Source organism: Nelumbo nucifera, chromosome 4, assembly GCF_055504915.1.
Source record: "Nelumbo nucifera cultivar China Antique chromosome 4, China Antique-T2T, whole genome shotgun sequence".
NCBI classification, from domain to species: Eukaryota; Viridiplantae; Streptophyta; class Magnoliopsida; order Proteales; family Nelumbonaceae; genus Nelumbo; species Nelumbo nucifera.
This window is the reverse complement of record NC_142652.1, coordinates 37377829-37403745: the sequence shown is the minus strand read 5'-3', so window position 1 is coordinate 37403745 and position 25917 is coordinate 37377829. Positions and strand designations below refer to the sequence as shown.

The 25917-nt window shown below is 39.0% G+C and overlaps 1 protein-coding gene across 2 annotated transcripts in view; it reads left to right on the top strand.

Annotated features, from left to right (window-relative positions):
- The window catches only part of LOC104607301 (NAD(P)-binding Rossmann-fold superfamily protein), a 57202-nt gene that overhangs the window by 16127 nt on the left and 15158 nt on the right, over positions 1–25917 (top strand). For both annotated transcript variants that reach the window (XM_010272926.2, XM_019199430.2), the window contains 2 exons: positions 14384–14518; positions 15000–15215. In XM_010272926.2, the coding sequence (XP_010271228.1) occupies positions 14384–14518; positions 15000–15215 (351 nt within the window). The remainder of the gene's footprint in view (positions 1–14383; positions 14519–14999; positions 15216–25917) is intronic.

The window sequence follows — 25917 nt, the reverse complement described above, 5'->3', positions numbered from 1 at the left end:
TCCAAAGAGGGGATTCCAAATAAGGTTTTGCATGTTGTCACTGGTGAGTCAGCAGTGGCTGGTGTTAAGGAAGTTGACGAAAGCTCTAGAGATGGGTTGCTTGTGGTTGAAGGGCAAGGTCTGATTGATCAAGACAAAGAGAGGCATATGTCTCAGATGTGGTCAAGGTAATCTCCTCATAGAATGTCTTTGAAGGTATAGTTGGAAGGTACTGATATTGGAGGTAAGGAGGTGGTGTTAGAATTTGAAGGTGGATTGCCTTCGGAAGATTTGCAGGAAGGGCTCATTGTGGATCAAGGTAAGGGGTTGGAAAGTTGATTGTCTCCCTTCCTTTTGGCTTATGCTTGGAAATCACCTCTTGCTGTCTCCCTTTTTACCCTGATTGTGGAGGTCCTTGGAAAGAAGTTGATTGTCAAGGCGGATTCACAAGGTTTAGTAAGGGGTTGGAAAGTTGGTCGTGATGGGGTGCCAGTCACACACTTGCAATTCGCAGATGATACAATTTTGTTCTGTGAAGGAGGGAATAGAAGGTGGGTCAAGAATCTTAAGCTAACAGTGCTACTCTTCGAGCAGATTGCGAACCTTAAAGTAAATTGTGAGAAGAGTTGTATTGTGGGTATTAATATGGAAACGGAGATGATGATGTATGCCAATATCATGGGGTGTGAGGTGTCTCAATGGCCTTTGATACAATCCAAGGAAGAGTAGTTTTTGGGACCTAATTGTAGAAAGGTTGATAAAAGACTTGCCTCTTGGAAAAAAACATTACCTGTCCTTAGGAGGAAGGATTACTTTGTTAAAATCCACTCTAGCTAATTTGCCTATGTATTACATGTCTGTGTTCAAGATGCTAGTGAATGTGGGAAGAAAATTGGAAAGTTGATGACGGATTTTTGTTGGAGACAAGGGAGGAGAAAAGTGAGTAAGGGACCATGGAGTCAGTTAGGATGTGGTTTGTGGGAGTAAGGAGGTTGGTGGTCTAGGTCTAGGTAACTTGCTAAAAAGGAATGAAGCATTATTGGCGAAATGGTTGTGGAGATTACTTATGGATAGAGACAAACTTTGGGCTAAAGTGGTGGTAAGCATCCATGGGCTTGCGGCTTATTGTGGGGATGCTGGTGTACTAACTAGGGCTACTAGAGCTTTCCCTTGGAAGGCCATCCATGTTGTCTTGCCTTCGTTTTTGCTGTATTCTAGGTACGATCTTTGTTTTGAAAACCATATTAATTCTAGGAACAAATCTGGGTGGGCATCCCTCCTTTGAAAGACAAATTTCCCTCTTTGTTTGCTACTTTGCTCTATCAAGATAAAAAAATGAGCCGGTTTCTACCTTTCTTGTTCCCTCTATCTCAAGAGCTAGGTTTAACTGGGATTTGGGTCTTGGAAGGGTTGTAATGGATTCAGAATTAAATGATGTGTTGGATTGATTTGTGCCCTTGATGGGTTTTTTTTGGCCCCTTCCATTTCTGATAGACGTATTTGGACCCCTTCCTCATCATCTGGTGTTTTTTCTTCCGCTGCCTTCTTCAAGGCATTGATTCAACCAGCTGATAGTTTGGGCTCTCCTTTTCCTATCAAAGAGGTTCTGTGCAACCCCATCGGCCCATCCCTCCAAGAATTGGGTGCTTTTGTTAGGAGGTCTTTCTGGAAAGAATAAATACTTGTGATCTCCTTCAAAGGAAAAGACCCAACTGGTGCTTATCCCCCTTTTTTTTTATCAATAACACTTTCATTAAATCATCAGTAGAAGATTTACAAAAGGAAGACAAACACGCTTATCTTCCAAGAGCAACAAAGAACCTCAAGAAAAGGAAAAAAAGAAAAGAAAGAAAGAAAGAAAGAAAGAAAGAAAACACACTACAGTTACAGCTTGGCCCAAAAAAGTGAGTCCCTTTCTGCCCCTTGTTTAGCTAAACCGTCAGCTAGGGAATTAGTCGATCTTTTAACCCAACGTATCTTAACTTCCATCTCCCGCACCAGCCACTTGAATTTCCTCCTCTCATTATTGTACTTCCATAAACCATTGTGATCTTTAAGCAGCCACCCTATCACCACCTCTGAATCCCCTTCAGTTAAGAGTTTCCTGATGTCCAACTCCTTAGCTTTTTGGACTCCTTCCATAACTGCAAAGATCTCAGCTCTAAGGGAGTCACCCACTCCAATTGGGCCTGAGAACATGGCAGAAATGATCCCATTTTCATCCCTAAAAACACCCCCAATCCCTGATTGTCCCGGATTTCCCCTACCACACCCATCAAAGTTTAGTTTCACGAAACCACTAGGTGGAGGGGTCCAAGCCACACACATTACTGACTTAGTTTGTGTGCAACTTGCAATTTCACCCCACTTCCTCAACAAGTCATCCACAGTGTAATTTGTGAAAAGCTCCAAAGATTTCAGCCACTGTACCGCCCTAATTTGAATGATAGCCCTCAGATTTGCTGCTCCTCTCTGAGCTTCTGAGAATATCCTGGAGTTTCTTTCTTCCCAAAGTGTCCAACACACTGCAGCCCTTAGTCCTCTCCACATTGCCATTCCCCTTTTTATCCGCCACCTGAAAAAAGAAGGGGAAAAAAGGCCTTGCAAGTCTGATGGGGGGTTCCAACTGCAACCAAAAAGGGACAAAGCCCATTCCCAAATTAATCTCGCAAAATGGCAAGACACCAGTAGGTGAAAACCAGTCTCCCCATCCGCTTTACAAAGAACACACCACTGAGGTGACAAACAAGTATTGGGTCTCTTCTTTTGGAGTAAATCACCAGTGTTGATTCTTTCCAGATAGGCTTCCCAACAAAAACTACCAACCCTAGGAGGTATTGCTCTGCACCAAACCTCATCAACAGGAAAAGGACGGAAGGTATCCCCTCTGGTGCTTATCCCCTCATTGGTGTGTTATGTGTAAGGCTAATGGAGAAACTTTCCTTCACTTGTTAATCTCCTGCCTAGTTGCTACTTCTATTTGGGAATAGTTTTTTCTTTGTTTGGGTGTAGGTGGATTCCCTCGCCTAGTGTGCAAAGCTTGTTTTCCTCTACCTTCTTTAGGTGGCCTAAAAAAGGGGGGAAAGTGTTGTGGGAGTGTGTAAGGACTGCAGTAAGCTGGTCTGTTTGGGAGGAGAGGAACTCAAGAATCTTTTCAAATGAAGAAAGAAGCAAAGAGGCAATTATAGAGACTATTATATAGTCCACTGGATGAAATCCTTGGAGATCTTTGCTGATTTTTCTACTAATCATTTTTTGAAAAATTGGAAGTGGCTAATTCAGAGTGTCATAAGGTCATTGCTATCCCCCTTTGGGTTCCTCCAGCCAATGATCATGTTAAGTTAAATTTTGATGGGAGTAGTACTGGAAACCCAGGCCCTGCAGGTATCGGAGGTGTTTTCAGAAATGGTGAAGGGAAAGTAATTGGCCTGGACTGTGGTCGAATAGGGGTGGGTGGCTGAGATTTTGGCAGTTAGGGAGGGAGTGCAGAAGGCAAAAGAGTTGAACTTGAGCAAATTGGTAATAGAAGGTGATTCAAAGTTGGTGGTGGGTTGGTTGCAAAAGGAAGGAACATGTTTTTTTTCGAATTTTAATGGTGAGTAGAAGTTCAAATGGCTGACACAGAATATGGATGTGAAAGTTAAACGAGTCAAACGATCTGTTAATGTTTTTGCTGATGTGCTTGCAAAACCAGGGGTGGAGGAGAAGTCAATTATTTTGGGCTCAGTTGTAATTGTTTTTCATTGGGCAGAGTTAAAAAAGGTTACCTCTCCTCTTCTTGTAATCATTCTATTTAATCAATGAAAGTTGCAGTTATTGCTAAAAAAATGGCACAGTGGTTTTCTCCATGAGAATGAGTGGAGAGGAGAGAGATCATTCTCATATGCTGTAGAAGGGGATTTTGGGTGTTTGACTGTTTTTCTTTGTTTCTTTGTATGGTTAGAAATCAGAAGGTAATTTATTAAGGCTCTGTTTGGGAAGAGTGCAAATATAGTGCAAATGCAAATATGTAGAGTGCATTCTGGTCCATACAAATGAAAAGTTGGTTTAGTTTTGCATTGATAAATTTACTTTCTTTTTTTGATAAATGATAAATTTTCTTTGTTGTCAAACAAATTTTAGTTGTAATGGATGCAAACACAAATCTCGAGACTGAAATATACCTTTTTAACATTTGATCAACTTTGAGTGAAAATGTACATTGATTTTTTTTTTTGATGTAAAATTCCCTCTCATTTTGGGTGCAAACATGCCTTGAAAACTGTGTTTCCTGTCCTTGTCAATGCACAAATGTATTCTTGCCAAACATCAGCAAAACTGAACCAGAGTGCATATATGCACTGAACTGGCATTTGAACTCTTTCCAAATGGAGCCTAATGGAGAAACACTATGGATGGGTAATCCGCCTTATATAGACAAGATAGAAGTGTTGTCTTTGTAGCTCATATACAATGCATACACCTAAGTCCTAACCCCCTTTCAGAATTTGGGGGAATTGATCATGTTGATCATAAGGTAGAGATGGTCTTGAAGGTTTTGGGTATACCTATGAAAGTGGACTGGCCTAGCTACCTGAACTTAGAAGCCTTTAAACTAGTCACTCTTTCTGGTTGGTTCAGCTATTAGATCAGAAATGTAATAAGTGGTCCGACCTGTATAACTTGCCGGTTATCATGTTAAACTTGATACACTTAAAAGAACAGGTCAAATCAGCAACTCCTAAAAAAGAAACTAGCAGAATGCTGATGAAAATTCAAAAAAAAAAAAATATCCAAGTGAACCGAGAAAAGTCATCAATGAACAAGATAAAATATTTGTTGCCACCCATAGAAGGTAAGTGGTAAGGCCCCCACACATCAGAGTGCACAATGTTAAAGGAGAAGATCTTTTATTACTTAGAGGATAATTGTTTCTACAATGTTTTGACAATTCACAAGACTCACAATAAAGACTGGACAATCTAATTCCCTTAAACAGTTCTGGGAATAAATGACTTAATGTAGAATAAGAAAGATGACCCAAACGAAAATGACATAACATGACTCGACTGATGGACTCTGTAGATGTAGACCCAAAAGCAGCTTTTCTAGGTTGTTCATGGTACTGTCCAAGAGTATCCAGCAAATATATTCCATTCGCCTCACGGCCACTCCCAATCACCTTCTGAGACTCTAGATCCTGAAAAACACAGTAGGAAGGGAAGGAGGTTACACAACAGTTTAATGACTTAGTTAGGCTACTTACAGATAACAAGTTTGTATTTAGTCTGGGTACATGAAGAGCAGAAGGAAGAACCAAGGAGTCTGTAGCCTTGATGGTTCCTTTGCTGGAGATAGGGGCAAGAGAGCCATCGGGTAGGGTGATTTTGTCACGTCCAGGAAGTAAATCATATGAAGCAAACAAAGTAGAAAGGCTGGTCATATGATTAGAAGCACCAGAATCAATAATCCAAGGAATCCTACGATTACCTGAAATGGTTGCATGATTGGCAAAAGCCCATATACCTGAATAAGCAAATGCAGAAGAGGTTGAATTTCCTGGAGGGTTGGAAGAAGAGGTCACACCTTCTAGGTGATTGATCATCCTCCCAAACTTCTCATATTCTGCCTTCATAGCTGCTAACTGCTCACTAGCCGTCATCTCTTCAGTTTGGTATCTGTCACTATTTGGACCAGCAACAACATTGGCACTCCCTGCCTTTATATTATCAGACTTCTTCTGAAATCGAAGTGGTAGGAACTCAAGATGCAATTTTCAGCACTTGTCTTTAGTGTGTTTTGGCTTTTTACAGTACTCACAGATAATCTCTTTCTTCCCTGAGTTACTTGGAGTCCCTGCAACCCCCTTGGATTTCACTCCCATATTAGCAAAGTGATCATTTAGACCGCCCCTTGGATTTCACTCCCATATTAGCGAAGTGATCATTTAGACCGCCCCTTGGACCTGAACAAGTCTTCTGCTTTCTTCACTACTTACCAAGGCATATGCTTGAGACAGTGAGACACTATCCTTGGATAAAATATTTTGCTTTGTAATGTCGTACTCTGGATTTAGCCCTGTCAAGAACTCAAACACCCTGTTTCTCTCAACCAGTTTTTTGTAGGTCTCAGCATCATTAGTGGTGTCTTAGGCTACAACTTCTATCAAATCTATTTCTTGCCATAAAGACTTTAGTGTTGAGAAGTATACAGCTAATGGTTTCTCCCCCTGTCTCAAATTCTTCACATCACTTCTCAACTTGTAAACCCTGGCCACATTTAATTTTTGGGAATAGGTTTCAGCAACACTATCCCAAATTTCCTTTGCTGAATTCATCCACAAATAGTGCTGACTAATCCGTTGTTGCATTGAGTTCACAAGCCATCCAATAACAGTATAATTTTCTTGCATCCACTTTTCATATGATGGATCATGTTCTGGAGGAGCCTTTTTGCTCCCGCAGATAAAACCCCATTTGCCTCTACTATAAATATGAATTTTTACTGATTGTGACCAAGCCAGATAATTAGTTCCATCCAGCTTGACTGTGGTCACAGCTAGTAAAGAGTCTACAGAGGCTCCCGGAACCTGTTCGGATTCAACAACATGCTTGTTTTCAAAGTTTGAGGAGTTCATCTTCTTAAATACTTCAAAAAATGACTTCAAACAACTTTGAATAACAACAAATGAAGACAGAACAAAAATTGTGTTGTGAGCCAACCTCTATGTAGCCGTACCGATAACCCGCGTCACACCCAGAAGCTGGGAGAAACAGAGAAAACTCAGCCTCTCCTTTTAGACTTCACAGAACACCAATCCACTTGATTCGATCTTCAAGAAGAAGAATGAGAAGGCCTTCAGTCACTGACCGCCCAGGTCAAACTCCTTGTAGGGCTCGCAATCAGATTTCTCCAGAAAATTAGGGTTTCGGGCAACAGACTTGAATCTGTCAAGAGGACGACAAAACTAGTCCCCTTCTCTCTAGAAATCACTAACAACTGGGCTAAAACAGGTTTCTTTAACTATTCATACGATTTAGTTCTCCATACACACTGTGTATGGGAAAAAAAAGGTGAAAAAAAAGAGAAAAACGAGCCTGCTCTGATACCAAGAAGAAAAACAGCCTTTTGAGAAGACAAGACTGTTTAGAAAGTTGCAAAAATTCAAAAGAAAATAGCAGAAATCAGAGTTCAAGAGGAGAGAAGAAGAAGAAGGTGGTAGCAACTTGGGTTCAGAGAGAGATTTTTCGAACAGTCTCTTCTCTTACTCCCTTAATTGTATTTCATTAAGTTAAACTTTAGTAATTTACAGAGAAGCCCCTAGTTGGGCAGGAAATTAAAAAGACATAACATAAGAAAGAATAAAGCCTAGATTAAGGCCCATTGCAGCAAAGAACATAAAAGATAAAAAAGGATAAACAGCCTATGGGCCTTTCGACCCATCTTCTCTACAACAATTAAGGAAAAAAGAGATTGTGGGTTTTACATGCTTGAAAATGCTTTATATGTTTGCTTTTATTTTTAAATTTTCATTTGAATACACTATACATGTTATGTTTATGTATTTTAATTTTAGATTAGGTTTCTTAAATCATTTATTTTAAAATTTAGTTTATATTTTTTATTAACATTATGTTTAATATTTTTTGATTTTTTTTTGCATTTTTTTGAATTTTTTGACTTTTTTTTATTTTATTTTTTAGCTTTTTTTTTTGTAATTTTGCGCCTTTCTTAAAAAGGTGTGTGCCTCGCCTTGCGCTTTGCGCCTCAGGCGCAAATTGGCCCTTGCACTTTTTTTGCGCCTTGCGCTTTTAAAACACTGGAGCTGACTCAAGGAATTTAATAAAAGATTGGCGTGTAGGAAGGGAGGAGGTTCCACTGACACATTTGCAGTTTGCAGATGACACAATCCTGTTCTGTAAAAGTGGGGACATAGATTGGATCCGGACTTTGAAATTGGCAATACAACTTTTTTAGCAGATGTCTAACCTCAAGGTGAACTTTGATAAGAGTTGTGTAGTGGGAGTGAATATGGAGGAGAGGGAATTAAGTGAATATGCAGGTGTGCTAGGGTGTGCAATGTGGAATTGGCCTTTGAAGTACTTGGGCCTCCCCCTAGGAGATAATCCTAAGAATGAAAGCTTCTGGAACCCGGTAGTGGAGAGATTTGAGAAGAGGCTTGCATCATGGAGGAAAAATTCTCTCTCCTTAGGGGGGAGAATCACCTTGATTAGATCTGTCCTAGCTAACCTTTTTGTCTACTTTCTATCAGTGTTTAAGATCCCCACTAAGGTTTCCAATCTTTTGGAAAAATTAATGAGGGACTTTCTTTGGGAGCCTAGAGAGGAAAAGAAAGATCATAGGGTGAGTTGGGAGGTAGTAACTAGAGGTAAAAAGCTAGGAGGCCTTGGGATTGGTAACATTAAGGAAAGGAATATGGCCTTGCTGGGGAAATGGTTGTGGAGATTTACAATGGAAAAAGATAAGTTGTGGGCTAAGATTGTGGCCAGCATACATGGGCTGGAAGACAATGGTTGGGATCCTGGAATCGCTACAAGGGCTATAGCTACTTCTCCTTGGAAATCCATTCATGATTTGCTTCCAGCTTTCTCCCCTTGGGTCAGGTATGGTCTTAACTTTGGTAATCGAATAAAAATTTGGGAACAGACTTGGGTAGGGGATTCTCCTCTAAAGGACCAGTTCCCTTCCTTGTATGCTTTGTCAGACTTGAAAAATGAACCTATTTCTTCTTTCTTAGGTCCTTTAGATTCTACCTTTGGTTTTGGTTGAAACCTAGGACTGAGAAGGGCAATTAGGGATACAAACTTGGACAACATCTTATCTTTGTTATCCATCCTTGAGAATGTCTTTCTGGATCCTAATAAGGAGGACACTAGATTTTGGACTCCTTCCACCTCAGGTACTTTCTCTTGTGCTTCATTTTTTGAAACTCTAACTCAGCCTCCTGTCACATTAGGGGTGTCTTTTCCGGTTAAAGAGATCTGGAGCAAAGCCCATTCCTCCTCGGGTTGGTAGTTTTTGTTGGGAAATTTTCCTTGAAAGATTTAACACATTTGATTTACCACCTTATGGTTTCTTGTAAGGTTGATAAAACTGTATGGGAGTGGGCTCTTTCCCTCTTTGGGTGTTCTTGGAATCCTCCCGAGAGTGTCTAGAGGCTGTTCTCTCCTACGTTTTTTAGTTGGCCTAGGAAGAGAGGGAAGATTATGTGGAGGAGCATTAGGGCTGCTGTATGTTGGTCCCTTTGTGAAGAAAGAAATTTACAAATATTTTCAGACATGGAAAGATCCCTGGCAAACCTATTAGATCTAATACTTTTAAGGGCTGCCCATTGACTAAAATCTCTAGAGCAGTTTTCAGACTTTCCTGTGGTTGACTTATTAAGAAATTGGAAAGAGACAAGTACTTCTGCTATGTGTAAGAGGTCTCCTAGTCCCTCATGGTCTCCTCCCTCTGGATTTATAAAACTGAATTTTGATGGCAGTAGTTTGGGGAATCCAGGACCCTCTGAGATTGGGGGAGTGTTCAGGAATGAGGGGGTTATTATTGCTTTGTTCTCCGGACCCATTGGGGAAGGAGACTCTCTTAGGGCTGAGATCCTTGTAGCTCTGGAAGGAATTCAAAGAGCAAGGGAACTAAATATCAGACGCTTGGTCTTGGAAGGTGACTCGAAGGTGTTAATTAGCTGGCTGAAAGATTAGTCTCTTCAGCATGTTAGAGAAGCGGCAATCAACAGAGCAGAACACAAACGTGAAACTGGGGACGGAAGTCTCGGCTCACACTCAAAAGCTCCACTCCCAATTCACTGTGATAGGCAGGATCTGTGTAAGGAAGTATTTGTCACTTCTCCGAGGCAAGACAGGGGTACATCAGTGAGGGACATACATGAGGGTGAAGGAAGGAATCACTGTATAACAAATGAGACGGGAAGGCATTCACATCAGAACCAAGCCAAGGAGTTAGGTGACTCCCACCTCCCTAAACAGGGCATGACAGATTGTGCTCCCCTTTCTAGCAATCCCCTCCCACCTCAGCATAATTCAGGTAACTGTGTCCTTTCGATTTGTGTTACTAATGATTGCTCTGTATCTGTTGTGCTAGATACCAATCCCAGTCCAGAGGTTGCAGCCCCATGTGGGAGAAGGAGAAAGAGTTAGCAGTAGAGCTAGGGAGGGCCAGGAGAGAGATGGAGGACAGTAGGAGGTAAAGAGGAACAAATTGATCTTGAAATTCTAGATGGTTTATTGGATGAATTTGAAGAGAGCATTCTACAGAAGGAAGGGGCAGATGGAGATTGGAAATGACAAAGAGGGTGGAGGAAGGGTTGGGGAAACAAGTCAGGAAGGAGGGAATAGGATGTTTGATAAAAGAGATCTGAATAGTGAGGATTCTGTGGCAGCATATGTGGGGAAACTGGGGTGCAAATTAAAAGATCCAAATGACCTCAAAGTGTTCCTACAATAAAAGAGAGAGGAAGTTAAGATAAAAAGAGGAAACTGAGTGAGGCTGAAAGACTGATGAAGGATGTGGAAGGAGACAAAAGGTTTGGTGTTAAAGGGGAAAGGAGGAAAGGGAGTAAGTAAGAACATTAAGTCGGGGATAAAAATGAGGGTAGTTAGTTGGGCTGTTAGAGGATTGGTGAGTGCAAGGAAGAGGGCAGTAATCAAAGAGGCCATCAAAAAGATAAATCCAGATGTGGTATTGTTGCAGGAGACCAAAAGAGCAGATTTTGATATTAAGTGGGCCAAAAGTGTTTGGAGGGGTAGGGGGATCAGTTGCGCTACTTTGCCTTCTTGGGGGTCTTTAAGGGGCATTTTAAAAATGTGGAAGAATGATTTGCTCATAGGGATGGAGGAGTTAATAGGACAATTTTCCATTTCCTTGAAGTTTAGGCAGGTGGAGGATGGATTTGACTGGGTGATAATCAATGTCTATGGACCTAATGACTATAGAGAGAGAAGGGGATTATGGGAGGAATTGGTGGATGTTGGGGAGGACCTTTGTTCTTAGGACTTTGGTGTAATTTGATTTTTGGAAGAATTAGATAGTCCTGGGCAGAGGGTGAATACAAGCATGAGGAAATTTAATCAATTTATGGATGCGTTTGAGCTTAAAGAGATCCCATTGTCACATGCTTGCTTCACTTGGTCCAATCTCCAATTGAACCCTATTTTCTCTAAGTTGGATAGTTTTTTATTTTCAAATGATTGGGAAGAAGATTAGGGGAATCTAACTTCAAGAGCATTTCCAAGAGTAACTTCTGACCATTGGCCTATTGTGATTTGTAAGGAAAAGCTGGGAAATGTAGGACCTGCCCCATTTAGATTTGAAAACACGTGGTTAGGACATCAAGGATTTATTGAGAAAGTTAAAGAATGGTGGCTAGAGAGTAACTCTGTAGTTGAATGGTGTGGAATGAGGTTCCATAAGAAGCTCCAATTTTTGAAAGATAGAATGAAGGAATGAAACCTCCTAGAGTTTGGGAGGCTGGAGGAGAGGAAACAATTTGTGACAAAAGAGGATAAAGAACAAAGATGGAGATTGCGGAAACAGTTAGAGGATTATCTGCTCAAGGAGGAAATAAGTTGGTGGCAAAAATCAAGATGTAGGTGGTTGAAGTAGGGGGATAGAAATACCAATTTTTTTTTCATGTTGTGGCAAATGGGAGAAGGAGAGAAAATTTCATCTCAAGTCTAGAAATTGAAGGGACAACAATATCCAATCAAAGAGAGATTGCTGGGGCTTTTGCGGATCATTTTAGGTTTATATTTAGAAGACCCCTAAACAATAGGGTGTGGCACAATCCTCTAAGGAAAAAGACAGGTTGGTTGTGGAATGGAAATCTCCACCAAGCAATATGTTAAAGCTGAATTTTGATGGGAATTATATGGGCATTCCAAGGCTGACAGGTATTGGGGGTGTTCAGAGATTCCTCAGGAACGGTGGTGGCCATGTACTCAGGACCTATTGGAGTGAGAGATTCTCTGAAAGCTGAATTGATAGCCTTCAGAGCTGATCATCACTTGGGCAAAGCAATCTGGCTTTCACTACTTGGAAAGTAGAGGGGGATTCAAAGCTGATCATCACTTGGGCAAAAGGCCCATGCCAAGTCCCTTGGATTTACAGGCATGTCTTTAGGGAGATAGGTTCTCTCAAGGGAGTTAAACACCTCCTATATTTAGGTTAGAAGAACTGCAAATGGGATGGCGGATTCATTAGAAAAACAAGGGGTCAATAGACATCAGCTGTTTTGGGTACTAGTGTGAAATATCTCAACCTCATTTACTAAACATCTTTCATATAATTCATAAAATCATCTTTAGTGTATATATATATATATATATATATATATATAAGCTGACCTGGATTGGCTTGATAGTTGAACTGGTCGGCTGGCAAGCAGTGCCTGCAGTGCAGTTTGCTTTTGATAAGTACAGTTTAAGGTCAAGCTACAAGACTCATCAAGGTGAGTGGGAATGGCATGTGGAGCTGGATGTTTTCAATAAGGATACCATTTTGTTGGCATGGTTTGGGATAAAAGGGCAGATGGAATGCTGGAAACTTGATAAAATGTTTTTTTTTTTTTTTTTTTTTTTTATTGGTAAGTAAAATGCTTATTGATTATTATAAAGCAAGTATGTACAAAAGTTTTGCTTCTCAAGATATAGGTTGGATATACACCACCTATCTCCTTTCTTAAACATTACAAAACATTACATTTGAGCCCAAAAAATTTTCTGCCTATTTGTTTTAGCCTCTAGTTTTGCCAATGCATCTGCCATTCCCCTTTCCATTGAACCAACTGAAATAAAGCTTCCGTGCCTCTCATCAGCCATCTGATCTCTTTAATAACTTGCCTGTATTGTCTCATCACCTGACTATTGCTGTTAAGCCAGCTGAACACCACTTTACAATCCTTTTCTACTTCATTGATATTTTTTAAATGTGTAAGCTTCATCCCTTGTGGAACAACCAATAATTCTGCTTTTAAGGAGTTCCCAACTCCATTTGGTGCTGACAATAAAACTAGTATTCTGCCATTATCATCCCTAAATGCCTGCCTACCCCAGAAGGACAAGGATTACTAATGCTACTTCCATCAAAGTTGAGTTTTATGTAGTCACCACTTGGTGTGTGCCACTTCATTTGGCATACCCTTCTTTTGGTAGACAAGCTTGCTATCACATTGACTCTCTTAAGATATCATCCATTGAGAAGGATTGCAGATATCCATGGTTCTTTCTGGTGGAGGAAGTGAAACAACATCTTTCTGAACCATATAAAGATCATTGCCAAGCATAAAGAGAAGTTTGCAGCATATAGAGGTCATGGTTTTCAAAGCAGGAACTTCCTACATGGAAGTTGTTGCTGCCAAAATCTGCAACAAGGATAAAAATTGAAAATTCGCTAAAGACCTCAGTTGCTGGGGTGTCACCTGTAGTCGTAGAGGAACAAACATCAGAGGGCCCTAGGGTGATATCCCGTTGCATGGACTCCGATGGTCAAGTCTGTAAAGTAGAAAGGAGTGAGGATGAGCTGAAGAACTTGGTGAATGCTGTATGAGGTGAGATGTGCCAAGGTGATTGTAGAGCGAGTAGTGGGAGTGTCTTGAGTATGGGAATGAATGGGGACTCACCTATTTATAGGAGGAGATCCTCGTCCTGGGATGAAAACAGTACTCACACGTGGTCAGAGCCCCATTCCACCTGTCATGCCCATGGTTGACATGTTATATGCATGTGGTCAGCAGTGGGCCTGCATTGAATGCACTAGTGTTTATGCTCTAATCAACTCTGCCATGTGTAGCATCCAACGGTCTCGATTCTGCATATGGTGTCTAGCATGCTTCCACATGGATGTCCATGCTTCCTCGGTTGATTAGACACACGTGTTATGAGCTTGTAGGCACGTATTAGGTTAGCTATTATTAGCTCGGTCTAGCTATGTTATCTGGTATCAAGTTGGCTTGGCTGGACCACTTTGCCCCCAGCTTGTTGCCACATGGCGATTTCCGACTGGTGGTTTTGGCCATATCAGAAGTCATCTAACCAATGGCAATTGTTCTCTGTATCACTTCTCTCTGGGCCTTCAATGTTGTTTCGATTTTTGTTCTTTTCTTGTATGTTGCTCTCGGTCTTATCTCTCCTTCCTTTTAGAATGAGTTGATAATTTTAGTTTCCTTTAATTTTTTCTTAATATAGTTTTCTTTCTTATCATAAAACCAAAAAGAACAAAAATAAGAAGGTTTTGTTGCATGCTCATTTGTTGGTCATTGATTTGTTCTATTGAAGAATGCTCATAGTTTGCTTCCTATATCTGTCCTTTTAAATTTCTGATACAGATATAAGGATTTTTCTAGCAGTTCCTGTTTTCTTGCATTCCTTATTAGATTCCTATTTTTCAGGTAAGACATCGTTTGAAGAAAGATTATGGTATTGAAGGTGGAATACCTGTAGTATTTTCAATGGAGAAACCAAAAGTAAAGCTGCTTCCATTCAAGGGTCCAGGTGGACAAGAAGAAAATCCTTCTGATTATCAGGTTAGGATGGTTGTATTTCTTTAGAATTGCTAACTACTTCCCTTTGATCATATATATATTAATATCACCAAGCAGTTGGAGTGCCCGAAGTTTTGTGCAAGGAAAGGAAATTCCTATTGTTTCTTGGCTGTTTCAACTCAACTCAGTCCTATATTTTCTTTTGAAAATATAATCAAAGGAACTTCCTTTCGATCATATGTATTAATATCACCAAGCAGGTTAAGATGATTGTATTTCTTTAGGATAAAAGTTTTAATGTCACTGCCAGCTTGATGCATTTCTTCTTTATTCAGGCTTGGGACCAGGGGTGTAATCCTTCTTTATTCAGTTTATTGCTTGGCTGTTTCTTGAATATAACATTGTGTTGTTTTCAGAATATTTTCTTGCTAATCTAAAGTTACTTTTAGAAATTATGTTGATATATCAGTTCAGGTTAGAAGGGGTAAATGTTCACATTCTAATTTGGAAATCCTGTTATCAGATTATACCCGGTTTCAGGGTCCGTATCATACCTGTGCTGGGGAGTATCCCTGCAATTTTTGGACAGGTGATGGCTTCCTATGTTGTGACTCAGCTTGCAGGATTTCAAGTAGAAACAGAGCCAGTGGTAAATTTGGATACAGATCATTATCGAATTCTTCATCAACGTCTTATTGAGCACGAGGAGTTACTGTATGGCACGACCATGCAGGTTCAGGTACTGAAGTCTGTTGTTCCGTATTTACATTTACACAGTTACTTCTGGATGCATTAAACAATCTTTAATCATGAAAGGCCTCTAGTATTTGAAGTCCGACAAGCAGCAGAATTGAGAAAGAAATGAAACCTGAGGTCTAACTAAATGAGCAACCTATTCTGTTTCATTAGTTTTAATCTATTGGTTGATATGTGAAATAATGAATCATTGGCCTTCTATCCTTGGGATAAGAATATCCTCTCCTACTAGCATATTATTTCATAACTTATAAAGAAGCATTTATTTTTACTCCATTCTGAAATTCAACTGTCCAACCTTAAATGGTTAGGACTAAGGCCAAGTTGAGTTTAATCTGAAATTCAAACAACTATGTTCTAGTGCGCTACTTTTCCTGTCCCGGAATTACCAGATAAGAGCCTAAGCCTGAATCTTTCAATCATGTCTGAGATCCATGCATTACTAAGAAGCTTAGGGTACGGCCAATATTTTAAAACACGGAGGCGTGATGCGAGGTGTTCTACTACCTAGAGGCGTGAGGTGTAGTTCAGAATGTAAGAGGCGTAAGCCTCCTGAACACAAGTAGGCGTAAGCCTACTTAAGGGAATAAGGAGGAGGGAGAAGGAGGATCTCATTTTTCTTTATTTTTAATAAAAATCTTTTACATTAAGAAGAATGAAGATGCATAGCATTAGTTAAAAGGGGGGTATTGTTGAAGTGGAGGTGAGCACGAGCGAGGAGCAAGACCCCCCTAACAAAAAAAAACCAAATTGGGCTGCATCAAAAAGGGGTTCTGGGGGGCGAACAGCCAAAGGGATCCATGGGCTTAGCCCCTGGTCCACTTTCTTTCCCCTTATCTTTTCTTTCCTTCCCTTTCCTTTTATTTTTCTTTCCCTTCCCTTTCTTCTCTTTTCCTTTCCTTTTTTTTTCTTTTTTCTTTTTTCTTTTTTTTTTTCTATCTTTTTACATAAGGTGTGCATGAGGCATACACTTCAGAGGTGTGGGCGCCTCTGGCAAACACCTCAGGGCATTTTAGGGGCATCTCGCCTGGAGGCGTACACCTCCCACACCTTTTAAAACACTGGTATAGATCACCAATCCCAATTTAGAGAACATTTGCTTGAGATGGGTGTAGATCTGAAAGGGTTATGGTAATTGAAGAAAAGTAGTTAGATTAGCTTCAAATATTATATTACTGATGTTTTCTTTTTGGTTTATGCTGAGTTAGAGTTTATATTGTTGTATCTTTGGTCCTCTTGTACAGATCCTCTTTGTATGCACTGTGGTATACATGTTTTAATCACTTTTTAGCAGTATAAATCAGTGCTTTACCTTTCTCACAAAGTTACAAGGTGGGAACCTTATTGGAAGATCACTGCTATTGTTACATTGTATATGTGTTGGTAAATTTATCATGTATTTTATAGATATTGTTGCTTATGTTTTATTTTAGCTGTTTACTCTTGAAGAAGAAAGAAAGAAAGAGAGATAAATCATAAATGAAGGGTAAAAGAGGAGGACCTCTTTGTGTACTCTCTGGTGCACTGTTTTGGGCAGTGAAGGAACATCTCCAAAAAAAAAGTGTGGCGAAAAAGTGCAAATGCTGCAATGGATGAGAAGGAGAACTAGAAAGGACAAGGTCAGAAATGAAGTCATTCGAAGGAACCTAGGAGTATCTCCAATAGGTGTAATAATTGAATGTATCACAGCCAAGTGGTGCATTGGATCAAATCATTGGCTGTATTTTGACCTATTTTTGCTGTTGATATTTTTGAAAGGGGGGGGGGGGGGTGGTGCAACCTCATCTAAAAAGATTGTTGTTCAAAGGAATTAGGGACCACCTGAGGATGACTTTATTAAGTCCAATTGAAATAGGGACTTTACAAGGGCTGAACTCCTTGCTGTTCTCCATGGTATATCTAGAACTGAAAAGGATTAAGAAAATTAGAAGAGAGTAGACAAATTTCGAGGCACAGAAACTAGGATTGTGGAACCTATATGAAATTTTAAATTTGAATTTGAATTAATTAATTTCATTTTTAGTTTAGAATTTGAATGAATTTCATTTTTTTAATTTAATTCATTTTTATTGAATTTGAATGATAAGATCTATTATTTATATTAGGATAACAAGGAGCTTTACATAATGCAAGGTAAAAGGACTAAAATGCCCTTGTGGCACAAAGTACACAATTACAACACTCCCCCTTAAGGTGGGTCATAGATGTCAATCATATCCAACTTGTGCTGCAAAAACATTCAGACCTTTTGCGGGTATTTCAGCAAGTTGTTCTTTAGAGCTTATATAGGGTGTGAAGACTTCTCCTTTCTCAGGTTTTTCTCTAACAAAATGCTTATCAACTTCTGTGTTTGGTCTGGTCATGGAGAACATGATTTGCAGCTATGTTGGTGGATGTTTTATTATCACAATAGAGTGACATAAAGTGCCCCATAATGAATCCAAGTTCCCCAATAGGTTCTTTATCCATAATACTTTGGCAACACCAAAGTATTAGTACTAGATCTCATCTAGCAAAAACTCTTTGGTTCTTACTCCAAGTGACTAGGCTACCTTCTATAAAAGTATAATAATAACCGGTGGGCCTCGTGTCATCAATGGATCCTGCCCTATCTGCATCAGTATAAACTTACACTCTGTTATGGTCATGTTTTTTAGACAATATACCCCATCCAAGGTGCTTCTTCAGATGCTTATTAGTACTCTTTCTGCAGCTTCAAGATGGAAGGTTCTAGGTGCATGAATATGTTGACCAATGACCTCCACAACATAAGAAATGTATAGTCTAGTCATAGAGAGCTATAGAAGTCTTCCAACCATTCTCTAGAACTGCTTGATGTCTAACAAAACTTCATCATTATGTAGTTTATGATTCACCTCAGTAGGAGTGTCAGTTGGCTTTGCTCCCAGATGTGATTTAGTCCAATTAAAACTGTAAAATAATTTCAGATTATAGCAAAGAAAGAAAAAGGAAGAAGAAGACAACAAGAAAGAAGAAGAAGAAGATGGAGAAGAAGGGAATGGAGAAGAGAGTTAGATGGTCACCTCTTCTTCCTCTTTTATCTTTTATTAGTCTTACTAAAATTGAACAAATTACAAGTCTGCCCTTAAGTGGGAAGCCATGGCACGATGTTCCTTGCCACCATAGCATAGTAACTGGAAGTGAATCTCCTATCATCAATACACCTATATCAGTCAGCATCAGTGTATGCTTCCAACTTCATGTGTCCATGCTTAGCAAGCAAGATACACTTCCCTGGAGTCCTTTTCAGGTAACACAGAACCTTCTTTGTAGCTGCTAAATGTCTCTATCTGGGAGAATGCATGAACTGACTAAAGACACTCACTACATAGGAAACATTTGGCCAAGTCATGCAAAGATATAACACTTTCCCAAGTAGTCTCTGGAACACCCCCTTATTTGTCAATAGTTCACCATCAGTAGCTGAGAGCTTGTGATGTAGGTCTATAGGAGTGGAAGCTGGTTTAGCACCCACTCCTACAAGTATATCAATGACATACTTGCATTGAGAAATGAAGATATCATTCTTAGACCAAGCAACTTTAATTCCCAAGAAATATCTGAGTTCACCCAACTCTTTGATCTCAAACTCAGTGTTAAGAAACTTTTTGAGATTAACCACTTCCTGAGTGTGATCACCAATAACCATAATGTCATCAACATAAACAATTAGAAGGGTCACCAAGGAATCTCTCCTCTTAACAAATAGGGTATGATCAAGGTTCAAAGTATCAGAAAGGCAATTTTAAGATACGTATCGAGATATGCCTTGGATACACATGCGTGTTGGAGAAAAATTAAGATATGCATGGAAACACACAGAAACACTATCAGAACTTCAATATAACATAAAAATACACCAATAACACTAAATATCAGGCTTTAATAAGATAATATACATTAAATTAATATATTTTAATAGAATTTATGAGGAACCGTATCATAGTCAATATACAGGAACATAAAATTATACAATCATATCACAGAATATATTAGTTTCTTTTATATATAATTTTATATCTAGTTTTCAGTCCTTATGGGCATATCAAAAAAATGTAATTAATTATTACTTATTTTTTAATTTCAAAAATTATAAATAATAAAAAAATCATATTTAGAGAATAAATATCAAATGATATATGGATATGATAGATCAACCATGTATTAACAATATATTGAGTTCTTAGGGATATATCATAAAAAATGTATTTGATTATTATTTATTTTTAATTCCGAAAATTACAAAAAAAATAAAAAACATATTTGAATAATAAATGCCAAATGATCTATGGATATGATAGATCAACCATATATTAACACTATATTCAGTCCTTATGGGCAAATCACAATAAAAAATAAATAATTCATATTTGTTTTTAATTCTGAAAATTACAAAAAAAAATCATACTTGAAGAATAAATATCAAATGATCTATGGGTATGATAGATCAGCAATATATTAACTCTATATTCAGTCCTTATGGACAAATCACAAAAGAAAATAAATAATTAATATATTTTTTTAATTTCGAAAATTACAATATATATATATATATATATATCACACAGAAAGTTTCAAATCTTACATGGATATGGTAGATCATCCATAGATTTCTAACAGTCCGTTCATGCTAAAAAGAACAATTTTCAATATTTTTTTTTTATTTTTTATTTTTTCCAATTTTCCTCATAAAAATTCATAGATCTACACTTATAATAAAAAAGTGTGATTTTTGACATGGGAAATGTAGATCATCCAAGAATAGAACACTTCCAAGCATTCAAACAAGAAAGAAACAATAAATCAAAAGGATTAAATGAAAAAAAAAACGTTGAATAACTCACCTATTTTCGCAATAATTTCCAAATCTTCAACTTTGATGTGTTTTTTTTTGGTAGATCCAATAACCTAGGTAAGTTTTCAAAGTTTTGGAGTGGTTTAGGGGGGGGGGGAGGAAAAAAGCCTTCTTTCCTCCATACTCTGTTTTTATTTTTTGCCCATATCATTTTGGTGGCGTATTAGTCGATATGCCCCCCGTATTGGTAGCGTATCGCCCAATACAGGTTTGTATTGACATGATACACATAAAAAAATACGGTATGCACGATTTCTATGTGTTTCCCATATCTTGATTTAAAAGATATGATACAATATGCCCCGTATTGGGCGTATCATATTGAAAATTTGAACCTTGGGTATGATTAGACTAAGTCTGTGTGTAACCAAAAGTAATAAGGGCAACCTAGAATCTCTCAAACTAGGCTCTAGGAGACTATTTGAGGTCATAAAGAGACTTAATTTACACATTCCTTCACATGCACCCCTAGAGGTAAAGACATATAGACCTCTTTATGTAGGTCTCTATTCAAGAAAGCATTTTTAACATCAAATATGAAGTGGCCAATCAAAAGTTGTAGCCAAAGATAGCAAAACCCAAATTGAAGTCATTTTAGCCACAGGGGGAAAAGTCTACAGGTAATTAATACCATATATTTAAGGGTTTCCTTTTGCAACAAAACAAGCCTTAAACCTCTCAATAGTACCATCAGAATGATACTTGATAGTGAACACCTATTTATAGCCAATTGGTTCCTTCCCTTCGGGAAAGTCCACAATTTCTCAAGTATTGTTTTTATTGCAAAGCATCTATCTCAATCATCATAGCATCCCTCCATTTTGATTTGGATAAGGCTTCTAGGACAGACCTGGGAAAATGTCCTATATAAAGCTTTTGGAATTTCTGAAAACGTTTTCTTGAAAAATCCACAAAAAATCACAAAAGCATCAAACAACTACAAAAATCATAGCAAAATTCCTCTAAAACCAGGGTGAACCAAACTAGGTAGGCTTCATGGACTACCACCGTCACTTGTACGCACTGCTGATGTTATCCAGTGACAGTCTAATGTCAACAGGTCATCCTATAGGAGAAAATCAAAGGAACAAATCTGCCCAAGAGTCTCTACTTTCTCTAATACCAAGAAGTCAGTCTAGGGTTTATGGAGAGAAGAAAAGAAGAAGAGGAGGAAGAGGAGAGAGACTGTTGAATGAGAGGTGTGTTACTGTTCACACGCTCAAATCTGATATTTATATTTTGAGGAAAAATTACAAGAAAGCTCTCACTTGGGCACCCATATACAAACAAATAACAAAAAGACCAATGACACCTTGCCCAAGCATTCCCTTTATCAGACCAAGCAACTTCTATACCAAGGAAATAGGCCAACATCCTTCACCTCAAATTGTGAAGCTAGAAATTCTTTCAACTTCTAAATCTCTTTTTCCCTATTTCTTGTAATCACAATGTCATCTGCATACACAATTAGAATAGCAATGAGACTTCCCCCTTCATCTTACAAATAATGTGTGGTCAGCTTGACACTGCATAAATCCAACTTGTTGAACTACCTTATTGAACCTTTCAAACCAGGCTTTGGGGGATTGTTTCAACCCATATAATGGTTTCTTCAAATGACAAACTTTCTCCTCACTTCCTTGAAGCTGAAACCTAGGGGGCTGAACCATATATACCTCCCCTTGAGGTGAGGCAGAGAAGAAAGGACGAGACTCAAAAATGGAAGCATGAAGCATCCATAGAAATGTAGAAGAGAATAGAAGATGATGATAATATATGATTCAAAACTTATATTACATTTATTGATTAAATTAAGTAATTTAATCTATAGATTATGATAATATGTTAATATATAGTTCAAAACTTACCATTATGATTTAAATTTTTTAAATATTACCTTTTGTATTACTTATCAACATATCCAAGTATTAAATTGAAGAAAAGTTATTAATTCACTTAAGTGGCTCAACAGTCAAGTGAGAACATGGACTTTGTAATCATGAGTACTTGGGTTCAAATCTTCAAAGTATTATGGGACTTATTTTAAGGCATGTTCAGTTCCACCAAGGCTGGTTCTCTGGGTAAGTTCGGGTAGGGTGAACCTCTAAACCTTAGAACCAGCTTGGGTGGGGGTCGGTTCCAAGAATTCGGAACTAGACCCTACTTGGTACCATATTGGATATGGTTGGTTCGAGATCGACTCCGGCCTTCTGGGTAAAACCTACCTATTTTCTCACCCCTACATATCTAAAAGAGGGCATGGGACAAATTGAAGGTTTATAGCATATAACTCTCTATATCCACAACTTAATTCGCTATCATGAAATGATTTCTGTGGTCAGACAGGCGGTGTTTTCAATGGATAGATCCAAAGCACCTGGTCCAGATGGCTTTACAATGGCTTTCTATCAGGATTGTTGGGATGTGGTCAAAGAAGACCTTGTCGGGGTGTTTCAAGAATTTGCAGATAAAAAAACGGTGAGCCCTGGAGTCAATGCTACTTTCCTAGCCCTAATCCCAAAGAAGGCAGATGCAAAGAACCCTAAGGACTATAGGCCAATCAATCTAGTGACAAGCATCTATAAAATCCTGGCTAAAGTGTTGTCATTGAGAATCCGAGTAGTACTACCCTCCATCATCAGTCAAGAACAAGGTGCTTTCGTGCAGGGAAGGCAAATAACGTATCAGATCCTAACAACAAATGAGTGCGTGGAGGACATGAGAAAGTCAAGAACCCAAGGTTTCGTTTGTAAATTAGATTTGGAGAAGGCTTATGATCTTGTGGATTGGAGTTTTTCACTAGAGGACCTAGGGTGCCGTGGGTTTGGAGCTAGGTGGTGCAATTGGGTAAAGGGTTGTATTAGTTCCTACCATTACTCCGTTTTGGTTAATGGGGTGGTGAAAGACTTTTTCCCAGCTTGTAGAGGCCTTAGACAAGGTGATTTAGATTTGGAGAAGGCTTATGATCTTGTGGATTGGAGTTTTTTACTAGAGGACCTAGGGTGCCGTGGGTTTGGAGCTAGGTGGTGCAATTGGGTAAAGGGTTGTATTAGTTCCTACCATTACTCCGTTTTGGTTAATGGGGTGGTGAAAGACTTTTTCCCAGCTTGTATAGGCCTTAGACAAGGTGACCCTCTCTCCCCTTTTCTTTTTACCCTAGTTGTAGATGTCTTCAGCAGATTAATCTCTAAAGTAGATAGGGAAGAGGAAGTTAGAGGCTGGAGGATTGGAAGGAACAATGTTCGGGTAACCCACCCGTAGTTTGCTGATGATATCATAATTTTTTGTGAAGGGGGTGACAGGCGGGAAGTGAGAAATCTCAAAGCATTGTTACAACACTTTGAGAATGTCTCCATTTTGAAGATAAACCTGGATAAGAGTTGTGTGGTAGGGGTTAATCTGAATGAGAGGATTTTGCAGTCTGTGGTGGATTGTTTAGGTTGTCCCATTTCTTCTTGGCCCTTGCAGTATCTAGGTCTCCCTCTAGGGGCTAACCCAAAGGAGAGTAGATTTTGGACCCCAATTCTGGAAAAGTTTGAGAGAAGATTAACTTCTTGGAAAAAGAACTACATTTCCATAGGGGGTCGAGTGACTTTATTGAGAGCTACCCTAGCAAATTTACCGGTTTATTTTCTCTCTATCTTTAGGATTCCTATTAGGGAAGCTAAGAAGTTGGAGAGGATAATGAGATCTTTTTAGCTCAAAGGAATAAAGCTCTCTTAGGGAAGTGGTTGTGGAGGTGGCCTAGAGAAAGGGAGAGATTGTGGCATGAAGTGATAGCTAGTATACATGGCAGACGGGAAAATGGTTGGGATGCGGGTGTATCACGTCAAACTATGTTGGCATCTCCTTGGAAAGCAATTCAGAGTGTCCTCCCTCAGTTTCTCAACTTGGTCAGGTATGATGTCAACTCTGGTGATTCTGTTTTATTTTGGGAAGATACTTGGGTGGGTACCGTTGCCCTTAAGGACAAATTCCCGGCTCTCTATTCTCTTTCCCTTTACAAGGAAAAAACTGTTTCTCATTTTCTTCCTTCCATTACTTCACCCTCTTCCTTAAGCTGGGACTTTGGTTTTAGGAGAGGTTTGAGGGATGTTGAACTTAGTAGTGCTTCAGAATTGTTGTCTCTTCTTGGCAGTGTCTTTCTAGACCCTCTTCACTCGGATGTGAGACTTTGGTTCCCTCATCCAAAAGGATTTTTCACTTGTGCTTCCTTTTTTAAGTCCCTTTGCCCTTCTTTGGGACAGTTGGGTTTCCCTGCTAAGGAGATTTGGTTCAAACCTGTTCCTCCTAAAATTATAATATTCTGCTGGGAGGTGTTTTATAGAAAGATCAATACTCTGGATTGCTTGCAGAAGAAAAGCCCTTTCATGCGCTTGTCCCCTAACTGGTGTGTACTTTGCAGGGCTAGTGGTGAGGATTGCTCCCACTTATTTGTATATTGTTCCTTTTCTAGTGCTATTTGGAGTTGGATCTTTTCTTTGTTTGGATGCAGGTGGAATCTGTCCTCAGAATTAAGTCAGTTGTTCGATCCTTCTTGTTTTGTGTGGCCTACAAAAAAAGGAAAAACGATGTGGATATGTATTAGAGCAGCAGCCTTGTGGACAATTTGGGAAGAAAGGAATGCTAGGGTGTTCAAAGAAAAGGAAAGAAGCTTACAAACTGTTGAGGATTGCATATTGACTAGAGCCATTCATTGGCTAAGAACTTTGGACTTTTTCATACGTTTTCCTTTGATGACATTTGGAGTAACTGGAAGGCGGTAGTCACTAGTCATATGAGGAGGGACAAGGCAGCTGCAGTGTGGAAGCCTCCTCTTGAAGGTTTGGCAAAGCTGAATTTTGATGGTAGTAGCCAAGGAAACCCAGGCCCTTTGGGGATAGGAGGGGTGCTGAGAGATAGAGAGAGCAACATCCTAGCTTTGTTTTCAGGCCCTGTGGGAATGGGAGACTCAAATAGAGCAGAGATCTTAGCGGCTGTACAAGGCATCCAGATTGCTGAACAGTTAGGAGTTCAACACTTGATAGTTGAAGGAGACTCTAAAATTGTTGTGGGATGGCTGACAAAGCCAGCTTCAGCTATGTGGCGATATAGAGATTTATTGAGGAAAGTCAATTGGCTCACAAGAAATATGACAGTTACCTCTCTTTGGGTAGAAATATCAGCAAATTCCTTAGCGGATGGACTAGCTAAGCAAGGGGTTTCAAGGGATCATTTGTTTTGGGCTTCTATGTAATTTTATTTCTGTTTATTTCTGCTTATCCGGTTCTTAATTGATGTAATACTTTGTTAGAAGAGGTAACAGCTCGTGCCTTTTCATGGGTTTCTTGTATTGCCTTATATTCTGATTTAATAAATTATTTTCATTCATAAAAAAAAAAAGATTTCTGTGGTCTATGATGGTTGATTGAGTATCTTTGAAAGGAAATTCTTGCTATTTGTTTCTAATTTTATTGAGCTTTTGATGCCTCTCTCTCTCTCTAGACAAAACCATATAACTATAGCAGCAATTGGCCTGAATTACAATATCAATAAAACAACCAAAAAGGTTCTAATGGGTACCATTCACATTGCTATTTACAATATATTAAAGCACGTAAAATCTCTCTCAGAAACCTTTTAAAACCTTTCCTTAACCTAACCAGTCTGTTGCTAGATACCAAGATCAATAAAATAAAAGTAAGATATACCCAAGTAATTGGATTTTATGACATGTACTGGATGGCACAAATTTTAGATACAAACTAAGCATAGGTATTAAAATCAACTAGGCTAGACAACTTACTAAAACCTATCCAAATCTTCTATA